This window comes from Prinia subflava, chromosome 8, assembly GCF_021018805.1.
Source record: "Prinia subflava isolate CZ2003 ecotype Zambia chromosome 8, Cam_Psub_1.2, whole genome shotgun sequence".
NCBI lineage: Eukaryota > Metazoa > Chordata > Aves > Passeriformes > Cisticolidae > Prinia > Prinia subflava.
The window spans coordinates 4,436,039-4,457,441 of NC_086254.1; the positions used below are offsets into that span (position 1 = coordinate 4,436,039).

The 21,403-nt window shown below is 45.7% G+C and overlaps 1 protein-coding gene across 6 annotated transcripts in view; it reads left to right on the forward strand.

Annotated features, from left to right (window-relative positions):
- Positions 1 to 21,403, forward strand: part of COL26A1 (collagen type XXVI alpha 1 chain) — a 177,729-nt gene that overhangs the window by 35,737 nt on the left and 120,589 nt on the right. For 4 of the 6 annotated variants that reach the window (XM_063402449.1, XM_063402454.1, XM_063402453.1 and 1 more), the window contains exon 3: positions 9,032 to 9,135. In XM_063402449.1, the coding sequence (XP_063258519.1) occupies positions 9,032 to 9,135 (104 nt within the window). The remainder of the gene's footprint in view (positions 1 to 9,031; positions 9,136 to 21,403) is intronic. The other 2 variants (XM_063402450.1, XM_063402455.1) reach the window with 1 other exon arrangement.

Genomic DNA, 21,403 nt, shown 5'->3' on the forward strand with positions numbered 1-21,403 from the left:
GTTATTAGTAAAAATTCTTTTTGTGGGCCCCTGCAGTTGATTGATGCCATTGATTCTTGCATTAACCCAGAGACTTTAGGAGTAGTGTGTGCTGTTGTGACATTGTTCATGGAACATTTTCAGTTTCAAATGTAGTTTGGTTTGTTTGTCTGATGAGTCCAATTGTTTGGAGACAATGCAGAACAGCAGCAGACATCTCAATTTTTCTTTCTGTGTGAAAATATCATGGAAAGAAGCTGGGGTTATTAAATATTCAAGATCTCAGCTGGTGAAAGCTCAGCTAACAGGAGCTGCATTTTTGGAAGATGATCACTATGGAGAAACCTTCCAGAAGAGATGGGAGGACATCAACGCTCTGTTCCCTTTGAGCTGGGAGGAAATGCAGGACAAGAGGATGGAACCCTTCCAGGGAAATGCCTGTTGTGTCTGTCCTCTAGCCATGTGTTCTATGACATTCTTGCATAAAATAGAGAAAGACCCTGCATGTCCTTCCCAAGGACCTCTCAGAAAGCTGCTGACAAAATGCTGGAACTCATCCACTTATCATCAGAGGTAAAACAGGTCCTTGATAACTTCCCCTACTGCCACTGTCTGAAAGAGAGAGCCCCAAGAAAGAGCAACAACAAAGGTGGATCCTCTGAGATCCTGAGAGTTGAATGGGCTGTTGGATAAGTTCTCCCCAGCCAAGACATCTTTTTTAAGGGGTTGTTTGTTTTCAGCAATGCACCTGACTTTGATAGGAGAGTGAAAAACAGCTGCTGAAAATGAAGGATTTTGTGAGGTGTGACTGCTGTGGGCAATGTTTGGTACCCCGAGCCAGGCTGTGTGGTGGAGTTGTTTTCTGAGCACACAGCAGCCTAGCAGTATTTTGTTGCCAGCCCATAGGGATGCTTGAAGTGGCTTTCTTTTTACTTGGAGTCAAGCTGAAGTTCTAAAACTACTTTTTTTTTTTTTTAAAAAAAACCCTTTTCCTCCTCTCTCACCAAAATTAGCATTTTGGTGAGATTTGACTACCAATCTCTCCTAATTCAGGTAAAGCCCATCTCCTGTTTTCAGATGAAAACTCCTTGTGTATAAAGGATAGAAATAAGAAAAACAGTTACCAAAGTCATAAGGCAGTGTAGTGCCCTTCCTGTTAAGAAACTGGCTTCAAAAGGGCTTGTAAGCATTTATCAGCCACCAAGCTGTACAACTTCCTTTGAGGGTCTCTGAAAATCCCTGCAGAAGATGAACAGAGCACAAAACTCAGCTTGGATGCCCTACTTGTATCTGTTTCCCCCTTACCTTGTGTGTACCAGCCTCTCTGTTTGAGATTTCTGGAAGTCTGGCTTCAGGCAAGGTCAGGCTTGTTCCAGGTCTGGTAGTGGCTGAAAATGTTCTTGCTCTCTATATCCCTGTGGTTGTTGAGGTAATATAAATATATCTGCTTTTCTTTTGCTAAAAAAGTAAATTTAAAGTGTCTTTTGGCCTTCTCCTATTCTCCTCTAGGGAGATTTGTGGTGCCTGAGCTTGAACTGAGGAGCACAGCGTGTTCTGTGTGACTGTAAGCAATGCAAAATGTCAGTAAGCCACTGGCACCGTTTTGGCTTTATAGTGTTTCTCCCAGCTGTGATTTGAAACAAACTGTTTTCATCTCCTTGTTTACAGGGAGTCAGCCCTATCTGGAGGAGCTTTCATTCTGCCAGCACCCGTTATCAGGCTGCTCACTAGCAAAAGGGATGTCAGCCAAGGGAAAAGGCATCTCTCAGGCTCGTGGTGACAGCTGAGAGGGGCTCTCTGCCGCAGAGACTCCTCTTACGAGCAGACATCGGTGCGGCCAGACGAGGATTTAATCCCCTTCCTGTCTCCCATTCACTCGTGTTGGGTTTCTTTCCCTTACTGCACAAACTGCAGCTCAGGGTCAAGCCTCTGCCAGAGGAGGATCTGTGAGCTCCCAGCCTTGCAGCCCTGGCTGTGAGATGTCCTTGCTGTCCATTCACTTGCTCCTGGGCAGCTGCACTGGAGCTGCTTTAGCACGAGTGTTGTCATCTCGGCTCGGCTGAGCTGCTCTGTTCTTGCCCTCCACCCCAGGCTCTTTGTTTAGCTTGGGTGCTGAGTTGTTCTGGAGCAGTCTTGTCTGGAGGATTTCCCTCAGCAGATCTGTTGTTGAACTCTCTCCATTTGTGCAGCAAAGCTTTGGCTCCTGTGTGCCACAGGCTGTGCCTCTGCCATGTCACACCCTGGGGTGCACGGGCAGCTCTCCAGCAGCCTGCCTGGAGCTCCTGGGCTGCTTCAAACTCATGTGCCACTCATCTGTTTGAAGGGAGGGACAAAGTCCCTGCTTTGGGGTTTCAATGGAAACCTAATCTCTGGTTCTCTGCTGCCTGGACGGTTGTCCCTAGCTCCCAGTAAACCCAGGCATCCAAACTGTAACCCTTCTCCTCAGCAATCCTTTTGCTGCAGGGTGGTGCCCAGCTTTGCCCTGCTTGGGACACTGCACTCCTCAAGGCTCACTGAGAAGGGTGGCCTTGAAGGCCAGGCAAGGATCTGAGACTTACATTCAGTTGCTGGAGCTTTTGTGACCTCTTGTGCCTTCAGACCAGCAATGCTACCTCACCTGTAAGATGAGAACAGTGCTGCTTTTGTCTTACTAAACATAGTATGACACAATAGGGCACCTTCTTGCTATACTCTAGTTGGCCAGAATCAACCTGCTTTCGATGAGAATATTTGTGTATGATTGTTGTGGTCAGTAAAGTGGTGTCTTGGGAGGTACCTGGATGGGATTAATGGCCTTGGCAGATCATGTGTTGTTACAGCCTTCAGAAGACAAACACTTTCTGCTTCAAACAGTTGTTGCTGTGAAAATCCCCATCTCATCTCTGGAAAATCCCCATCTCATCTCTGGAAAATCCCCATCTCATCTCTGGAAATGTTCTTCATTTGTGGCGGGATATTCCAGCTCCCCTCCTACTTGTCCCATCCTTGAAAATGACTGTTCCCAGCAAGGCTGTGTGAGTATTTTATCCTGCTATGCCTTGCTGTACTCCATGGTCACAGAGCTGTCTCACTTTAGCTTTTGTGTCTCGTGTCTCTGCAAGATTTTCTGCCTTCAGAGACTTTGAAGATGCTCCAGGAACACCAGAGCTGGCTTGTACAGGGATGGGTTTACCTGGTCTCTTATAAGAGTCATTGAAACTCTAGACACTAAGTTATTCATCTGTTTGCTTTAAACATCGCTCAGAGGTGGGAGAGATGGAAGGAAGGGTGTTCTTAAAACACAGCAAATCTGGGCTGTGGTGCCCTTTCCATCTGCCTGTCACTGCCTGTTTTTTATTTCAGTATTGTAGCTGGTTTGGCTTATCACAAATGCTCTGTGCATTTAATGTAAGCAGGCTACACATCTTGCATGGATCATTCTTGTTTGGTGTTTTTGAATGCTGGGTTTTCTTTTTTTTTTGTCTTTTCATTTAAATTGAACACATTACTACTCCCGGAGGGATTTTACAAGCTAGTTTGTAGAATAACAAAGAAGGAATTCTGCAGGCTCATCCAATTTGGTCTTCTGTGCTTTTGAAAACTCTGTTGCTACAGGGTCAGTAGGAGAAGTTGGGGATCTGTCACCCAGGAGATTGGCCTGTAGATGATGTTTCCCCTCAGTTTCAGAACTAGTAATGCCACAGGGAAATCCTTCTCTCTTTCTTGCTTTCCAGTCAATTGAATAATAAATCCCAGAGCTTATTCCAGTGCATTAGGATTGCTGTTTGAAGTCCTGTTACACATAAACTCTTTTATATGTTTAATTCCCTTACAACTCCACATCTTGGAGAGAAATGTGCTTGGCAAAAGGCATCTGCTCTCCGAAGCACACATGGGATGTAAATGCAGGATGAACAGTGCTCCTGCAAACAGGACAGACAGAGGCTCTGGGTGTGTGGGATTAGGGCTGCAGCACAAAGGGGCATTCTCAGCTTTGAACAATGGCTGGGCACAGGTGGAGGGTCACCTGTTCCAGGGGTTGTGCTCAGGCTGCTGATTGAGGCCTTTTGATCTTGCCCAGACACTCTCTGAGCACTCCTCCTCCCTGCTGCAGTGCTGCTCTGCAATAGCACTGACACCTGATTGTTAATAAAGACAGGAGCTGATGATTACTCTGTGGTGGCATAGAAACATCTGTCTCTGTGTCCTTGGCCTTTTTTCTTACAACTGACAGACTGTCAAGGATTGCTGTGGACAGCAGGGCATGGCAGGTAGAGAAGTTTGTTTCCTGGGTTTAGTCTTCTGCTAAGTTGTTTGAACCAAGCGTGTTCAGAGCTAAACAGAGTCTTCTTCTTCCCCACTGGCAAAGGCAGAACACACAATGAGCTCCACACTCCTGCAGCTGCAGGTTGGTTGAGTTTTTTTTTAATTTGGTGTCTACAGGAGCACATTTGAAACTCCTGGTTATGTTTTTCCCTGGGGAACTTCTGTGTTTGTGGTAGGGAAGCTGGAAGAGCTGCAGGAAAGAAGAGCACAGGTCTGATTCGCGAGTGCAAATGTGATGGCAAAGGAGCTTCTTGTCCCTGCATCAGCTGTGGCACTGCTTTGAGGTGAAGTTGTCTTGTCTGTGTCACACAGAGGAGCTGCCTGGTGTAATCAGTGTCTGGTAGGCTTTGAGAGGATGGTTATGGTGGTCTGTGTGGGTGTGGTGCTGTTGGGAACCAAAAATATATTTGATAGCTTCTCTGAGCTCTTAAACTCCCTTCTTTCCAAGTGCTTTGAGATGTGGTTACTTAACCTGACGGATTTGAAATCTGATTTCAGAACACTCTGATTTTCCGTGGGGAGTTGCAGGGTTTTGGCATGTCTGTAAATCAGGGCATTGGTACCAAGAGTTAGAAGAACCACCACAAGCTTTGTTCTGAACGCCTTTGATACACTTGTAGTGAAGATGAGGATCCCTGGAAGACAATGTGGCAGTTCTGTGTGTGGGGTTGCACCCACTGAGTTCCACTTCAGTGCCATGAGAGAAGTAGGCAAAACACAGCTTGGATTCCTTGGTTTCTGGATTCTTTGCCAGTCAAAAAGGCAAGTTCATTCACCCTGTGATTCTGAAACCCATCAGTAAGTGATGGTGAAACTTTAAAACTGGGGCTTGAATAAAAGTGAATAGAAGCCTCTGAGGGTCACTGAGGTCTCCTTGGGCACAAACTGCAATGGCTGAATGAGTCAGAGTAACAAAACCTTCTCTTGTGATGTGGAAAGGAGTTTCACGCCTTCCCTCTCACGGGGTCTTTGTGCACAAACAGCTTTGTTTGTGAGAGTCAAAGGGCAGTGGAAATCCAGAGAGGGTGAAGGTATTTCCTGTGTGTGACAGGCTGTCCTGCTTGGGTCATGGCAGAGATCACGACTGTCTCTTGACCTGATTTTTGAGGCTTTGATCCAGGAATGTGACACTTCCCCTTTCTTGTGTCATGTCTGCCTGTTGTGTTCAGTGACACTTCCTTGAAAGCAAGGGGGACACGTCCTTGTGTGCTGAGGACTGAGATTTGTTGGCTGCGACCCCTTGGTGTGTCCTGACCTGTTCAGTACTTATAACTTTGTACCCCTGATGCCTGGGGAAGGCTGACCTGAAACAGAACTGGACAGAGCTATAGAACAATGTAGATATTTATTAAAAGGCCTTTAGGGTACACCTTGGGCAGAACAAGAGCCTGGCCAGGGCTACACCCAAGATGGACCCAAAATGGTCACAAAATGGACAAACGGTCACGAGGTCTCACATTTTTATAAGTTTTGGTCCATATGCATATTGGGGTTTAATTGTCCAATTACAGCTTCAGGTTGTGAGGTTTCGTCCTTCTTGTCCCTCCCTTCAGCCACCCTTGTTTGTGCTGTTGGGCTGAAAGTTGTCCTTGGTCCTCAGCAGGTAAAGGATTTGTTTTGTGTCCCTGCCCTGTGAAGAGCTGAGTGACCCTGACTGTGAGCTCAGAGCTGCACTCCTGAGCAGCACAGAATGTGAAATACATGAAAGCTAAATCAGTTCATCAACCAGCTTATGCTCCTTCCTCAAATTACCACTTCCTTGGCAGTTGCTTAGAGCCACAAGCAATAGATGCTATTTCCCAAATGATAACTGTATGTGGACAAGCTCGTGTAGCTCATCCTGCAGGGATCAGGCTGCTCCAAGGACAGCCATGTGTTGGCTCTGATCTAGGAACAGCAGTGGCTGCTGGTTGAGCTTTCTGGGCTCTTCCCTGGGAGTTGCCCCACTCCCTGGGATATTGTTGTGAAGCCTCAGCACAAACCCTGGAAATGACTCCTGACTCTTGCAGTGAAGTGGCAGATCCTGATAGTTTGCTTCTCCATGAAGTGCTTGGAGTTCCCCTGCTGGAGGGAGCTGTGTGTGCTGAGCATATCCTTTGGCTCTCTGAGGAGCAGAGCAGTGCAAGGTTGTGGTTCCTCCAAACCTCTTCCCCTCTGCTTTGGCAGATTTCTGTGCCAGTGTTTGTGGCTTGAGTGACATCCGAGGGAAAGGATTCCCTATTTTGCTACCAATAATTTTTTCTGCCTCTGGTGTTTTCCACACATTTTCATTCAGGGGCTTCTGATCTTTAACAGATATCTTCTTTCCCTCTCCTTTTCCATATATTTTCTTCATCTCCTTCAGTTGCAGCACTACAAGTGTCAGATGGTGGTGATGCTTTGCTAAAGATGCTTTCTTTGCTCCCCTCCTGGAACAGCAGTCAGAAATCTGCACAATGTGATGCCATAGGTCACAGCAGACCTTGGTGCCATGTCACAAAATTGAGGAAAAATGATGCTATGAAGAATGGAGCAACTTCAGAACAAATTGGACTTGCAAGCTGGGCCCACTTCAGATGCCCGAGTGCACGATGCTGAACAGAGCTGCACACATCAGGACTCTTCCAGGGAATTCAGGGTGGGTGGTAGACTGTGACAGCTGAGCTCCACACTTGTCATGCCCTGAGAAGTCCTCCCTCGTTTGAGGATTAAACTAGAGCTACTTCCCCGACACAGAACTGCTGCCAAGATTCCAGTCTGGCTCAAGCCACTCTCCACACTTCATAATGAAGTTTGAAAGAGTTTTAACATCTTGGTGTTGGCAGAAACATGGTTTTAAAATCACGGTGTGGTTGGAGACACGCTGGCTCTGGTCACTGGTAACAAGGCTGGAGACTTTCATCTGAAGGTCAGATCCAGCTGTGGTGTTAGTGACAGTCATGAACTTCTGACTGATGGTTCGGGGCTTATGTGTGGAAACGTGTCTGGAGTCCAGCGCCAGGACTGGGACTCGGGGGACCTGGGTTCAGTTCCTGGGCTTTGCCAGAGCTATTCTGAGACCCTCAGCAAGACACTTAAAGTCTTTGTGCCTTAGGTCTCTGTGAAAAAGCACTGAAGGTCTACCTACATCAGTGTGCTCCAAGTCCTCAAACTCACAGTGACTGTGGACTCCTGAACACCACTGGGTGCAGAAGAGCAAAGAAATAGGTGGGATGAGCTGGCTCTGTCCAGCCCACACCAGATAAGAGCCTGGATGGCAGCTGTGGGCATTAGCAGTGACTGGTGTGCTTTTTGGCAGTGCAAGGGTGAGGACATCATGTTCTCAGGAGACAGTGCTGCTCTCTTGTCTCTGGGTGAGGCTATTCCCAGGGCAGGCAGCCCTGTGCTCAGGAGGAGGCTTGTGCAGCACCCCCCCTCCAGTGGCTATAGGAGAACTTAGTTTCTGTGCTTGGCAGCTGGCACAAAGCATCAGCAAACAGTTTCCTGAGAAATTATCTTCCCAAAGACTCTGCTGACCACCACTGAGCTGCTCCCTTCTTTCCAAGACACACCTGGGCAGCCTCTCCTGGCAGGCCTTTGTTCCTGCTCTTTGGGGTAGCTACCAGTCACTGCAGTGCTGTCCTGGGTGTACACCTGCCTCCCTTGGAGCAGTTTGGGATGAGATTCCTGCAGCCTCCAGCTCTGTTTTCCCCTGTGCCCAGCTGAGCCCGGGGCAGTGCTCTGTCTCCTGCTGGCTCTCAGCAGGAGGAGCCTCTTCCCCAGGGACAGGGTGCTCAGGGCTTGTGTCTGCCTGGCTTGGAGAGACAAGCATAAGCTGCAGCCTGCAACACTGTAATCCCAAAGCTTCAGACTCTCCCTGTGTGTGCCAAATTCTTTTGGCTGTTAAATAGGGGTAGGAATTTCGAGGGGAGCTTGTGGAGTACAACTTCTGTGTTTGCTTTTAGCTTCATGAATAGCAGCAGTGACTTGTTTGGCTGTATACTGGGAAAACTCAGAGCTGCCAGCTTTGACGAGCTGCTGTTTTAAAGGAAAAGTTGTCACTTATGCAACTGTCTGTTTTGTGTGGGTTCAGAATCACTGGTGCCTTGCACAGCCCTGCTGTGTCTGCAGGTCACCCTGCAGTTCCCAGAGGGGTTCAGCAGTGCTCATGCTGCAGTTGGGACCCTGGGGATGCTGTGCTGCTCACAGTGCCCACAAACCTGTCTTGCAGAACCTTGGCTGTGGTCCAGAAGAGTGTGACCCCATTTCAGATGGGGGAGAACTGAGGGACAGGTCAGATAGCTGGGAAAAAAGCTCCATGAAGGTCGCTGGTGTAGTTGTCATGATGATGTGTTGGTACATCCCAGGTCTGAGTGGTGGGGAAAGGGAAGGGAGATGGAAAACGATTACTGCTGAGTGAGGAAAGGCTATGGCCAGCCTCTGTTCAGTGTCACAGATGTCCACATGAAGGGGGAGTGTGGGAAACAAGTCACCATCTCTGCTACTTGCAGGACTTTGTAGGGGTGAGATCTCCACAAAGCCGCTGGTGGTACCTGCAGGAGGAGACGTGTGGGGTAGAGCATGAGGGCTTAAGGAGGAAAAGCAAAGCTGTTGAGCCAGATCCACGCTCTAATAAATCCTTGCTGGTATTTTGTGTGACTCCTTTTTCTGTAGCTGGGGTTGGCTGAGTGCTCTGGGATATATCCAGGTGGGAAGATGTGCTATGAATTAGTAGCAGCACTGTCCTCAAGCAGGTCACTGCATTCTGCTGACTCCTTGTTTGTGTTAGTTACAGGACTCTCATCAGGCCCACGTACAAAATGTCCTACAGAACTGTGACCACGCTGGAGTGGAGGTGCTGTCCTGGCTTCACGGGGAGCAACTGTGAGGAGGGTGAGTTATCCAGCAGTGCCTCTGTCCTTATGGAGCAGCAAGGATGGACTGGCTGCCCTCAGCTGGGCTTTGTGCCTTAATATGCCCCACACCTCTTAAACACAGGAAAAAATCACCTGTTCCCTTCACTTCCCATTGCTACCTGAATGTCACACACGAGCTCTGAAAGGTGGTCTTGGAAAACAGATCATTCTGAATGCCTGCAAACAGGCCTGAACAGGAAGGGGGAAAGAAATAAAGAAAAGGGAATCAGGGATGACCTTTTTAGAGATGTGCTCATGCTTGGCATCCTTGTTGTGTTCAGAAAATGTGCTTTCTCCTTTTTGTGTGTTATCTTCTCCCTGTCCCTGTTACCACCATCTGTTGCTGTGTCCAGTAAAAGCTGGTGCCTGGATGGCTGCCTCTGAATGTTTTATGCCTGTAAGGTCTGGACATAAATAAAGTGCTCCCAGAGAGATTGGAATCAATACCTTTGGTTCCCCTTTCTACTTGCTCCTTGACTTACTGGTGGAACATTCATATTGCACAGTGCATGTGAAAACACAGTTCTCTCCACACACACAGCAAAACACAGGGCTCTTTCCAGAGCAGGAAGAAAAAGTATTTTCTTTTTTTATCACAATAGGGCATGTTTTACATTTTCCTTCCTAACATTTTCTACTTTAACTGTCACTTCTGGGGGTTTGAAACAAGTCCTGCTTCTCCACCAAGTTTCAGGTTTAGGCAGTAAGGCATCTGCTGAACCTGAACTTGAAAGTTCACAGCTTATGAATGGGACAGACTAAGCCTGGAGTTTTCTGTTCAGGTCAACACAGCCTGTCTCTGGCTGCTGAAGGGTCATTAGGGGTGTCCAGCATCTCTGAGCCTGCTGTTTGTACTCATTTTCTTTGTGCTATGATATCTTAATACCAATCACACAATTCAGGCAAATCTCTGACTAGGAAGTTGTCTCGTTACAGCCCCAAAGAGTGATGGCTGCAGACAGCAGCTGGCTCCAGGCTGCTGAGGAAACAATAGCTTCCCAGAAGCTCCAGAAAAGCCTTACAAAGTGGCAAAGCTACCCAAAGTTGCAGTCTGCAGGAGAGAGCTTTATGTTTAACATAATGCTACAAGAACTGAGCCTGAGAGAGGAGCTGCTGCTTGAGTTCTTTACCTGTCCCTGCCAGGAAAGGGGAGCTGAGGATGGTGGCAGAGGTGTCATTTCAGGGGAGCTGAGGATGGTGGCAGAGGTGTCATTTCAGGGGAGCTGAGGATGGTGGCAGAGGTTTCATTTCAGGGGAGCTGAGGATGGTGGCAGAGGTGTAATTTCAGGGGAGCTGAGGATGGTGGCAGAGGTGTCATTCCAGGGGAGCTGAGGATGGTGGCAGGGCTGTATTTCCAGGGGAGCTGAGGATGGTGGCAGAGGTGTCATTTCAGGAGAGCTGAGGATGGTGGCAGAGGTGTCATTGCCAGGGCACCTGAGGATGGTGGCAGAGGTTTCATTTCAGGGGAGATGAGGACGGTGGCAGGGCTGTATTTCCAGGGGAGCTGAGGATGGTGACAGAGGTGTCATTTCAGGGGAGCTGAGGATGGTGGCAGAGGTGTCATTTCAGGGGAGCTGAGGATGTGCCTGGTGACCTGAGCAGCCCCTGTGTGCAGTCTGTTCGTGCCTGCAGGTTTGGACAGGTGTGAGTTATTGCAGCCGAGTGGTGCTGCTGGTGCAAAGGAGAGATTCCAGCTCCCTCCTGCAGTGCCAGATCTGTCTCAGCAGAGTTCAGTGGAAATAAAAAGCCAACATAAGCTCGTGTGAGGAGCAGCTCTGTGGAACGAGGTGACAATTTTATACAGCTACTTTTCAAGGTGGAACTGTTCTTTTGGGCTTCTATATGGTCTGTGGAGTGTGAGAAGAAAGCCAGTAGTAAGCCCTTACTTTCATGTGTGAGATTCTTTTTACCTTTTTTTTCCTCTCCTTAAAACATCTGGTGCTACTGACAGTCCCGTATCCTTGAATGAAAGAGGAAAATAAAAAAAGACCCTTTTCTAGTGCAGCAAGGTTGTGCCACTTAGTTTTTAGTGTAAATACTGGTGCTAGCAGCCTGCATGGCCCTTCAAGCTGTCAATTTTAAAATAGAAATATTTACTTACTCCTTATGTTAATTCTTAATGTTAGTGTCACTTAGAAATGAAAGTAAAAAAGGCTAAAACAAGGCTGTTTTAGGATTTTTGGCAACCCAGTGTAAGGCTTTTGTACTCTTTCCTTTCTGTGCTCTCCCCTACTGCAAGTTTGGTTCGTCTGAGAGGGTGGGATGCTTATCTGTGTGAGTTCTTCCTGGAAACAGCAGACAAAAGGAAACAGAAAACTAAACTGAAGCAAAACAAAAACAGTGCAGCGATGAAGCCATGGTGGATTAGCAGGGCAGAACCTCAAAATGCTTTCATCATTCTTTGGTAGTTAGATTTCTCCTCAATATTTCATTTCATTTCTATGTGCAGCTGGTGCTTTAGAAGTTGATGTGAGGTAGGCAGGACTGGAGGCAGCCTGGCCCTGCACTATTTTTAATTTGCTTTCTTGCTGTGTTGCAAATCCTTCCCATTCTCTTTGGCCCCTGTTGCCTGAGCTTCCACTGCAACATCTCCTGATGTCAGAGACTGGAGGGAAACACTTCCTTTCCCACTGGGTCTTGGAGCAGTAAGGTTGGTTTCCCTCAGTAGGATGGATTAAACCAGCAGATAATGGATTGATTAAGCACACAGAAGAGTTCTAGGAGTTGTGTGTGCATGGGCAAGGCTAGTGGTGGTCTTTGCATCCTGATGATAGAAATCTGTCTATAAGATCTATGGATTCCTTCTTTAACCCCAGGGAGCAGGGTTAATATTTGCTCCTTTTTGTGCTATTCTGGAAAAGTGTATTTGAGGGAACCACTGTAGCATATCTGGAAGACAGATTATTTTTACTAGCTGTCCTTATATCAAGCCTTCCTTGCTCTTTTAAAATTTATTTCTTTTAGCATTTCATGAGGAAAGACAGGACAGGGAGAGGGTGAACCAAGGGAAGAAGTCAAAGAATTTGAAGCCATTCAGAGGCTGCAGCTGTTTCTGATATCATAACTTGTTGTGATGTCCCAAATGGCAGGTCAGCTTTTCTTTTGCAAAAGCAGCACTTCTCCCATCACACACTTTGGGTTTCTAGCCCCAAAGGATGACAGACTCCTGATGAGACTGTAACACTCCTTCAGTGGGAAATCTCCCCTCTGCTAGAGCAGGCTGTTCAATGCAAATCAATCACTGAAGTGTCTCCATCCTCAGCTGGTAGGTTTAACTTGAGACAGTAACCACTTCACTGGCACCAGCTGACAGGCACCTACATTAGCACTGAAAGCTGCACATTTTTAGATTTAAGTTATCCTGGGAATCTAACTCCTGCATTGAGGCTGATAAAGAGCAGCATTGTCTGGAGGAAGCCCAGCTCTAGAGGTGGATGGAGATTTTGCTCTCAGTGGGCCATTAATTTACTGAGGTAAATTAACCTGTTTCCAACCTGTTTCCTTTTTCAAGCTGACACTGCCTGGGGCTTTCTCCCTTTCCTTTCCTTGCTTTCTACTCAGTCCAAGGCATGCCTTGGATTTGAAAGATCTCCAGTTCCTTCACTGGTTTTGTACAACTGTGACCTGCTCATTGAGTTGATAGTCAAAAATCACCAGGCCTTCCCTGCAACTTCTTTGGATGGAGAAAAAGACTCGGTGCAAACAAGTCTGGTGAATATAACTGTCACTAGATACTAACTTTTATTTTCCAGTTTCAGGGGGTTTTTGTTTTGTTTAAAGTAGAGCCCAAGCCTAGGACAGGAAATGAATGCACTGAGCCACCCAGTCTGCTGACTGCTGATATAAAGAACATATGGATGAGGGCAGTGCAGGGGTGAAGTGGTTTAGCCATTGCAATCATGCATCAAGCTGATTGATTTGAATCCAGGATGATGCTGACATTTCAACTCAGCCTTTTTTTTTTTTTCTGTATGGCTGAAAGTTCAAAGCCAAGTGCAACCTCTTGGGAGAGGAGAAGTGTCCCCAGCAAGTTCAGGGGCTCAGCAGTGCCCTGGAGCTCTCCAGCCAGGCGAGCTCTTATTTTACTTTACAAATATAGCATAGCTTTCTTCCTTGTTTGTTTGTACGGCTTGAGTTTGGGACAGTAGCCAGTATCCTATTTACCCCAGAAGCAGATTGATGGTGGACAGCTTAGCTTCTTCTGGGCAAGAAACTGCTCCCAGAGTAACCTCAGCACCTCTAAAGTGATGCTATTGTGATGCCAAGCTTTTTTTTTCCTTTCTTTCCTAAGAATATAAGTAAGATAGGAAATTTGAGCAGCCTTGTTCAAGTAATGGCTTAATTGGAAAACTTCCTTTTTTTTTTTTACATCTCCCCTTCTTCATTTCAGTTCTTGCAATATTATGAATAATACTTTTAATAACTATTGATTCCATCTTTTTTGTCATCCTGATATTTTTCAAACCTCTTTAGATTACCATGTGTTTGCAGTTTTCAAAGCAGCATAAGAAAATGAGGACTTTCCTCTTGGTGTGATAGAGTCCAAAAACCCTTTTCATTTTTACTGCTGGTTTACAAAATTTCTTGGTCCCAGGAGGAGAGATGCAGAACAACACTGCCAGGAAAATCTTAAATGAGCAAATGCAATTACGAGACAAAATTTGATGAGACTGTGAGAAAGGACATCAAAACAAGAGACCTGAAGGTTTGAAAGCCTTGAAGGTCTCTGAAGGGAAGGGAATTCAAAGTGGTGTTAATGGGACCTCACTTCTCCAAGCCTTGCCCTTCTTCCTCATGAACCATTAAGACACAGAACTGTCCACGATGTGAAAATGCAACACAGAGATTATGAAGTAACATTTCCTGTAGTATCACAGCAGTTCCCTCCAGGAGCTGAGCTTGTGTGTTCTCCTTTTCTCAAGTCCCTCAGTCCCTTCCTCAGCAGAGCTTTTTGTTGCCACTGAGCTTTTTCATCTTCCCTTAGAAACTGAGAAAGTGTAAGAGAAAACAGTGGGAGTCAGAGCCATTGCAGTGCCTGCTGCTGCTGAATCCTGGTTCAGTGATGTTTGCCCACTGCAGCTGAGTCCGACTCCTGTCATGAAACAAAAGCTTCCATGTGAACAGTGAAATTCTCCCCAGGGTGGTTTTTTCAGTGCCCTGTGACTGGCTGGGCAGTTCTGTGCTGCAGACATGGCAGACTGAGGTTCCTTCCCTTTAAGTCTGGCTCTAACAGGGATGTAGTTCTCTACTAGAGACTGGTTCAGTAATTCCTTTAGGGAAACTACTCTCATTTGAGACCTTTGAAACCAAGCACAACATTTGATTCCACACAGCAAATTTTTTTCTGAAAATATCTTCTCATAGGAGAAGGAAAGTTTGTTTGTTAGATACAGTAAGTGAATCATGTGAATACATCTTACAGACTATTAAGTGCAATGTGAATTTACTGATAGTTTTCCAGTTAGTAAGCAGGCAGTAAAATGTGCTAACTATCTCTATAAACCTACCTTCAAAAATATTTTACCAAAAAATACCAAAACCATGTGAATCACCCGTGATGGAATTGCTGATACATGGATGTGGCTGCCTGAGTACTGATGTTTGTTGCTGATGTTTGTTGCTGATGTTTGTTGCTGATGTTTGTGATGTAGGTCAGGGTTGGACAGTACCTAGCCCTACACCTCCTGCTGCTCCAATGTCCCACCTCCTGCTCTTGCTTCTGGTGGCCTCTTCAACATAAGATCCACCAGAAGTTACCCAAAGCACCCCACAATGTGTCCCCCACTTGCTGTCTGCTCCCACCACTCAGCAAACTCTGGCTTCAGGCATAACCCCAGTGTGCCACCCCTGATCAAACTGATCTGATTTTCTGAGGAGTGCCTGGAGCGTGTGCTCACTGTTGGAAGTATCCACAGCCTGCTCAGAGCAGTTTCTGGCATCAGCACTCTGTGACTACTTGAACAATTTCTAAATGTTCATCTTCCTTTTCAATACATCGTTTAAAAAAAAAATCCCTGTTAGATTTCCAAATATTTTGACACTGCATTCCAGCATCTGAGTAGTTTCATTTTTTTGACATTTCTAATCTGAACAGGGAGGATTTTATTGAGCACCTAATGTCAAAATATCTGAAGTGCTAAATATCTGCAGATGTTATCTTAACATAAGTGGGAAAGCTGTATTCTGTACCATTACACTGTCCCAAATTTTTCAGCTCCCATCAAATTACTGTGGAATGTAGAGAATCTTTTGTATTTTCATAAACTGTTGGCTTTCCCAAACACACTGGGTGCTTTCTGCTGTGTATGTCTTCATTCACAAGTGGAGGACCCACCTGTTTATAGTGAATGACTTTCCTATGAATTTGCTTTATTGCTAATCAGGACTGAGCATCATCTTCCCTTGGGTAGGGCTGGACAGGGCTTGGAGCAACTTGGGCTGGTGGAGGGTGTTCCTGCCTATGGCAGGGGTGAAATGAGATCAACTTGAAGGTCCCTTCCTACCCAGACCATTCTGTGCTTGTTTTACACTTGCAAAAGCTCAGAGACATCTCTAGTGGTTGATTAGTCAGATATTGAAAGTTTTGCACCCAAGGGAGATCCTGAATTACTTTGGAATAGAACTTGGGAGGTGTGGGCCCCGAAGAGCCCATCCAACTTCTTGACATTTTCTTTCATATTCCTTACTGCCTCCTTCAATCCTGAGCTTTTAACATGCTACTTTCTCATGTAGCTGTTCCTTCAGAGCTCCTGTTTTCCTCCAAATTACAACTTTTTTTCCATTCATCCTCACAGTGATGAAATTTTATTTGCTGAAGGCTGTTAGAAGGGAGTTGTTTTTTTTCCCTATGTGAGTCTTGCACTGTTGGAGCCTTTGGGAGTTGCTGACAGTGTAGAGTCCTCTGGAAAAAGGGACATAAAACGTGTTATGCTGTGAATCCTGCAAATGTAGTTAGTACCAAAGTCAGGAAAAACATTCTCCCAAAAAAACTCCACCCTATCTCTCTTTTCCACAGACATCCCCTTGGAGGTGGTGGGGAAAGGGTGGAGCTGTGTTTATACCAGAAATTAGTACTTTTTGCAGTGTACACTCCCATTTGCATAGGGAAGAGCTAAATGAGAGGAATAGTTTCTAATTGGTATCCACTGATCAGTTTGATGCCTTTCAAGTGAATTACAGATAATAAGGGAAGAAGAATTAAGCCCACCTGCTGATGCTGTTTCTGAGTTTCCTTGCTGCTGCACTAACATTTTTTTTTTAATCAGGAATAGGAAATGAGGCTTAGGCCTTTGATATGAAATGCCCACAGTTGGAAAGGGTGGCAATGAGGAGTCTTTCTTTCACTTTGCAAGGCTATTACCCACTTAACCAGCTGGTTTGTGTTTAATTTTTGAGCACTTACGAAATTACAGCTCCCTCCCCATTGCTTTTCAAGGGCTTAGTTATGAAATGTGTGGATTTAATGTTGCTGTCAAACAGTGCTGAATGGGATGGTTGCTTCAGGAAGAACGTACTGAATTTCTTGTAGGAGAATACTTGAGTGGCTTGATTTGCAGAGTGCCATTTCTTTTTAGTGCAGTAATTTATTTACTTTTAGTTATGTTTGATATCTGACTCTGGAAGCAGTGGAGCCTTGTGCAGATGTGAATGTTGGTGAGGACAAGGGAAAGATGAGGGACAAAGTTCCAGGTTTTCAGGACTCTCACCCCTGTGTGTGTCTCTGTGTTCAGAATCCTGCTGCCATCTCTTATTTCTCTCTTGTCAAATACTGGTGGAGAGACAAGAACAATCTCTACACCACACCATTTCTAAGAGACCTGTGCAGAGCTGATCTAATATTGAGTTGTCACTTTGTATGGGTGATGGAGAAATATCTTGTGCTCCTGAGATTTGAAGACATGAGAATAAAGGAAGATCCTGAGGATGGGAGACTTCATCACCAGCTTTCCATAGAGAGCAGATGGACAGGCCAAGCTACTCTTGCAAAGAGTTTTTTAGTAAGTTTAAGCCAAGCTGTTGACAGTGCAAGCTTTTTGCGTGTGTGAGTGGCAAGATGTGTCTGAGGGGGTGTGAGACAAAGCAGAGAGGTTGAAGGAGGCCACAGAGTACAAGGGGTGGTGCAGTTGGTAGAAAGCTGAACTGGAGCCAAGATTTGGGGGTGAAGCAGATGGACACATTCTATTTACACTTTAGGGACTCTTGCCTTTGCCCCCTTTTTTGCGTAGGTTTTTCATTAAACAAGTTAATATGATAGGTGCAGTAACACTTGTGTTTTTTGTGGTAACTAATTCCAGTTTGGGCTGCTCAAAAGCATCAACACAAGGAGGGTTTATGCAAGGACAGGATGTGAGCAGGGTAAGCCTCATCCACACAAGCTAGGTACCTAAATCCCCATTACAACTACCCTGGGGTGCTTTGCCATGTGGAAATGGGATTGCAAGGAATTGGTATCCAGGTAGAATTGGGATTGCAAGCCCAGGAGTAGGAACAAAGATGAATTTTCCAGAGAAGTTTGAGGTTGGTTTCATGTTTTAGAGACTTCAAGGTGAAAGCAAGAGGTAAGGATTGAATTCTCATGTTGCTGAATCCTAGACTTTGTTCTTACTCCATTCCTTGTTATTAAATAGAGAACCAAAAGTGTTCCTCCAAATAATAACTTCTGGTGGAGTTTAATTTCAATTTAACATGAAGTGCTAGGCAAAAGCATGTTCCATGCATTTCAATGTTGTCTTCTCTAGGTGAGCCTGTTAGAAGGATAAAGGCAGCAGAGTCAGTACAGCTCCATTTGGGAAGCTGCAGAAATGCACAACTGCAAAACACACAGTTCACTCAAAAGGAACTCTGTGCTGTCATCAGTGAGGGTTCAGACTGTGCCTGTTTGGGCAGAGGTGGCAAATGGAGTTGTACCAGGGACAGTGGCCAGCCTGGCATGGCTCATTATTCCATCTCCAGGTCAGTGTGAGCAATGGAGAGCCCTCCCTAATGGGATCTGTGTGCGTTGGAGGCTGAGCAGCACTGGGAATATGTGGTAGACTAGGATTAAAATACTGTTAAATCTTGATGGAATTGTAGAGTTGGGCAAAAATCCATGAAGTGAGATTTGATTATGGACAGCCACAGAGGCAGGAATAATTAAATGCACAGATTTAAATAAGAGATTCTAAAGGTAGTGGGATCCCAGGGGTGGGATGGGAGTCTGTGGAAGATGTCAGAATGAAGTGTTGCTCTAAAGTCAGCAGAAGAAATGCCATGTTGGAGTTGGATGCCACAGATACTCTGACCAGATGTAACATTTACTATTAAATAATCCACGGTGCTGCATGACACACAAGTAAAACTCTCATGGACTGTGGTACCTGCATGTGTGTGTGTTGGTGGTTCTCAGAGACATCAAGTTTCAGCATTTATTGGAACTTCAAACTTTTAGCTGTTAAACTCATGTGAAAGCCAGTCCTAATTGTGCTGCACATCTGAGCCCCAGGACCTTAAATACTGTAAAGGGATGTGTTTATCTGTGAAGGAAAGTGTTTGGCTCAGAAAGGAATGTGTCTTTCATGGTAGATGGTGTGTGAATATGTTGTACAGTTAAATAATTAGACTGCTTAACTTTGGAGAGTCAGTAGGTGTGTGTTACACACAGCTGAAAATAGCATCAGCACAAAAAAGCTGTTCTGAATATACCATGACTGGTGGTCATTTAGGCTAACTCATGGTTTTCAGAAACTGGACAAGAAGTGGGTATAGACTCATTCTGATGCTGACATACACGTGATTACAGAAAGTCTAGGAACTGATTAAATGTTTCCTGTGAGTGTAGCACTGCAAAATACCCTCACTGTCACTGCAGTGACAAGAAATTTTGTTGGATGGTTCTTTAGCAACTTTTCCATTCCTAAGTAAATGAAGGCTAGGAAAAACTTACTGTAGAAATGAGCTTTGCTTTTCTGTGCCATCAGATTTCGAACAACATTTAATAAAAGACTTCACCAAAATGCATAAGTGAGTGAAACATCTCCATTTAACCAAGTTGTACTAGGTCCCTCAACCACCAAAGCAAGATGACACTGAGGAATGGCTCTGTGAAAATCCCCTGTTTTGAAGTTCATTAAGGACTGATAAACTTTATTCTGGACTCATAACATATGCTTCTTGCTCGGGCTCCTGATTTGTCTCCTTGGATAGCGCATCCAAATCCACAAGTAACATGCAAGTTTGCATTTCATTTTGAGCCCAGCAGGCATACAGCAGTGAGGTTGCAAGACCTTTCCAAGTGAGCCTGGAGGGACTTGTTGGCTAGAGTTTGGATCTCTGGCAAGCAGCTCCCTCCAGCTCTCTTCAGTAATAAACTCAGGGTTCAGTCCCCGGCCTCGCGCAGATACCGAGCGCGGTTGCGTGTCTCTGGGTAATCAGTCACTGTGAAGGCACAGATGTTTCAAGATGCACAGCAATGGGTGCAGCATGAAAGAGAGGCAACAGCAGGGTCATGCTACAGATGCAACCACATCTCACATGTGTTCGTTCATGACAGGAGAATTCTTGCAGCATTTGTGGTTTTCTGGTTGCTAATCCCATCAAACGAGGGCTAAAAGGCTAATAATGCTTGGGACCTACTGCTGCTCCTTTAGCCATGCAGTGCCAGGTGATGCCTCCACTGCAGGCAGATCCAGGAGAAGGGCACTAAAGTAACAGAGAGGGGTGCAGGATTGTCCCAGGCGGTGGCTGAAATTAATTTGGACAGCAATTCTAATAAAGTCAGAAGGATTAAAGAAATTTGGGGCTAAAAGATGTCCTAGCTGTTACCTGGGTGTGGAGGTAAGAGATGAAAAAACTCCTGCGTTTTTTTAATTCTTGTCCTCTAAATGAAATACACTCAAACCTAAAAAAGAGGAAGCCAGAGCAAGTCAGGATTCAGTTTGATGTTTCATTTGTGTGTACATAATGACTTTTGTAGCAGTAATGCTAAAGAAGTTTTGGCGTGTATCCACTGTGGGAAGTGCAGGGCCTGTGTTCATTGCTAGGTGGTCCTTCATTCTGAAAACCTTGAGGGACACCCACGGCAGATGGGCTTTAATTACACTGTGTCCTGCTGCCAGTGACTGTCAAATGTGTCTCCCCAGATCAAGCACTAGAGCTTTCTGTTGAAGGTGTCAGGTCTTGCTCTCATGGAAAGAGTTTCCTGCAGCATGAGCTGTAGAAAGTGCTGTGGTACCCCTGAGACACCGACAGAAACTGTGAAGTATCTTGGTTAATTAGTTCTTCAGCGGCCAATTTGGATGGAGATACAAACCTGTTGCTGTTGTCAGCCGGTGTTTTAGCCTCAACGGCAGAGGCCTGTGCTAAGTAACAAAGGTTCTGGTTTTCTCTTTACTGGTGTGGAGACTTGTTAAACCCATATGGCTCGGAGTACTTATCTAGGGATGGCTCTGCTGTGTTGCTGCAGGGCTCTGCACTGTAAAAAGTTACAGCCCATTCAAGGAGGGGAACCAGCTACTCCTAAACTTGGCTTGTTTGATCTTTTCGAACTTAGCCTCCAGTGATTAAGCAAACAGTGTGTTTTCAAGCATTCTCCAGTTGTGTGATCTGCTAAACACATCTCGCAGTGTGATCTGCCAGAGATGCCTTGAACACTGTCCTTGTGCTGAGCACTCCCTGCTCCTTGTGGGAACATAAATAAGCAGTTATTTCTATTGCATCTGGTCTGTCTGGGTGGGATGCAGAGGATGGGTATGGATTTATGTTTAACCTAAAGTTGAAGGTTCTTGCTTTTGTCTTAATATTAGCACTCACAGCAAGGCAGCAGCTCTTTATTAGCTACCCAGGAAAACAGTCCATTCTCCTTGCAATGAACTCCTCATCTGCAGTGTGGTGTGTCTGTGCAAAGGGGTCATTCTTGCCCTGCCCTTGTTTTAGGGCAGCAGAACATCTACCAAGCAGCAGGGCTGATTGGGACACCAACCATGAAACTGTAAACTCCTTACAGACCAGTGTAACCAGGTCCCTCCCACCATTCATGGGGAACATGGATGAGCATTGACATGGCTCCATTAATGCCTAGTGGGCACTTTTTTTTGTTCTGCAGTGGCTGTCCTTTGACACTCAGCACTGGTCTCCTATACCTGAACAAATGTGAATGTTGTACACACTGGAATATAAATCTTTACCCTGGAATCTGTGTTCTGCTACAGGTTCAGCTGTTAAGCTTTGGTGTTTGCTGACTGATGCGGAAGAGACAGCAAAAGTAAATT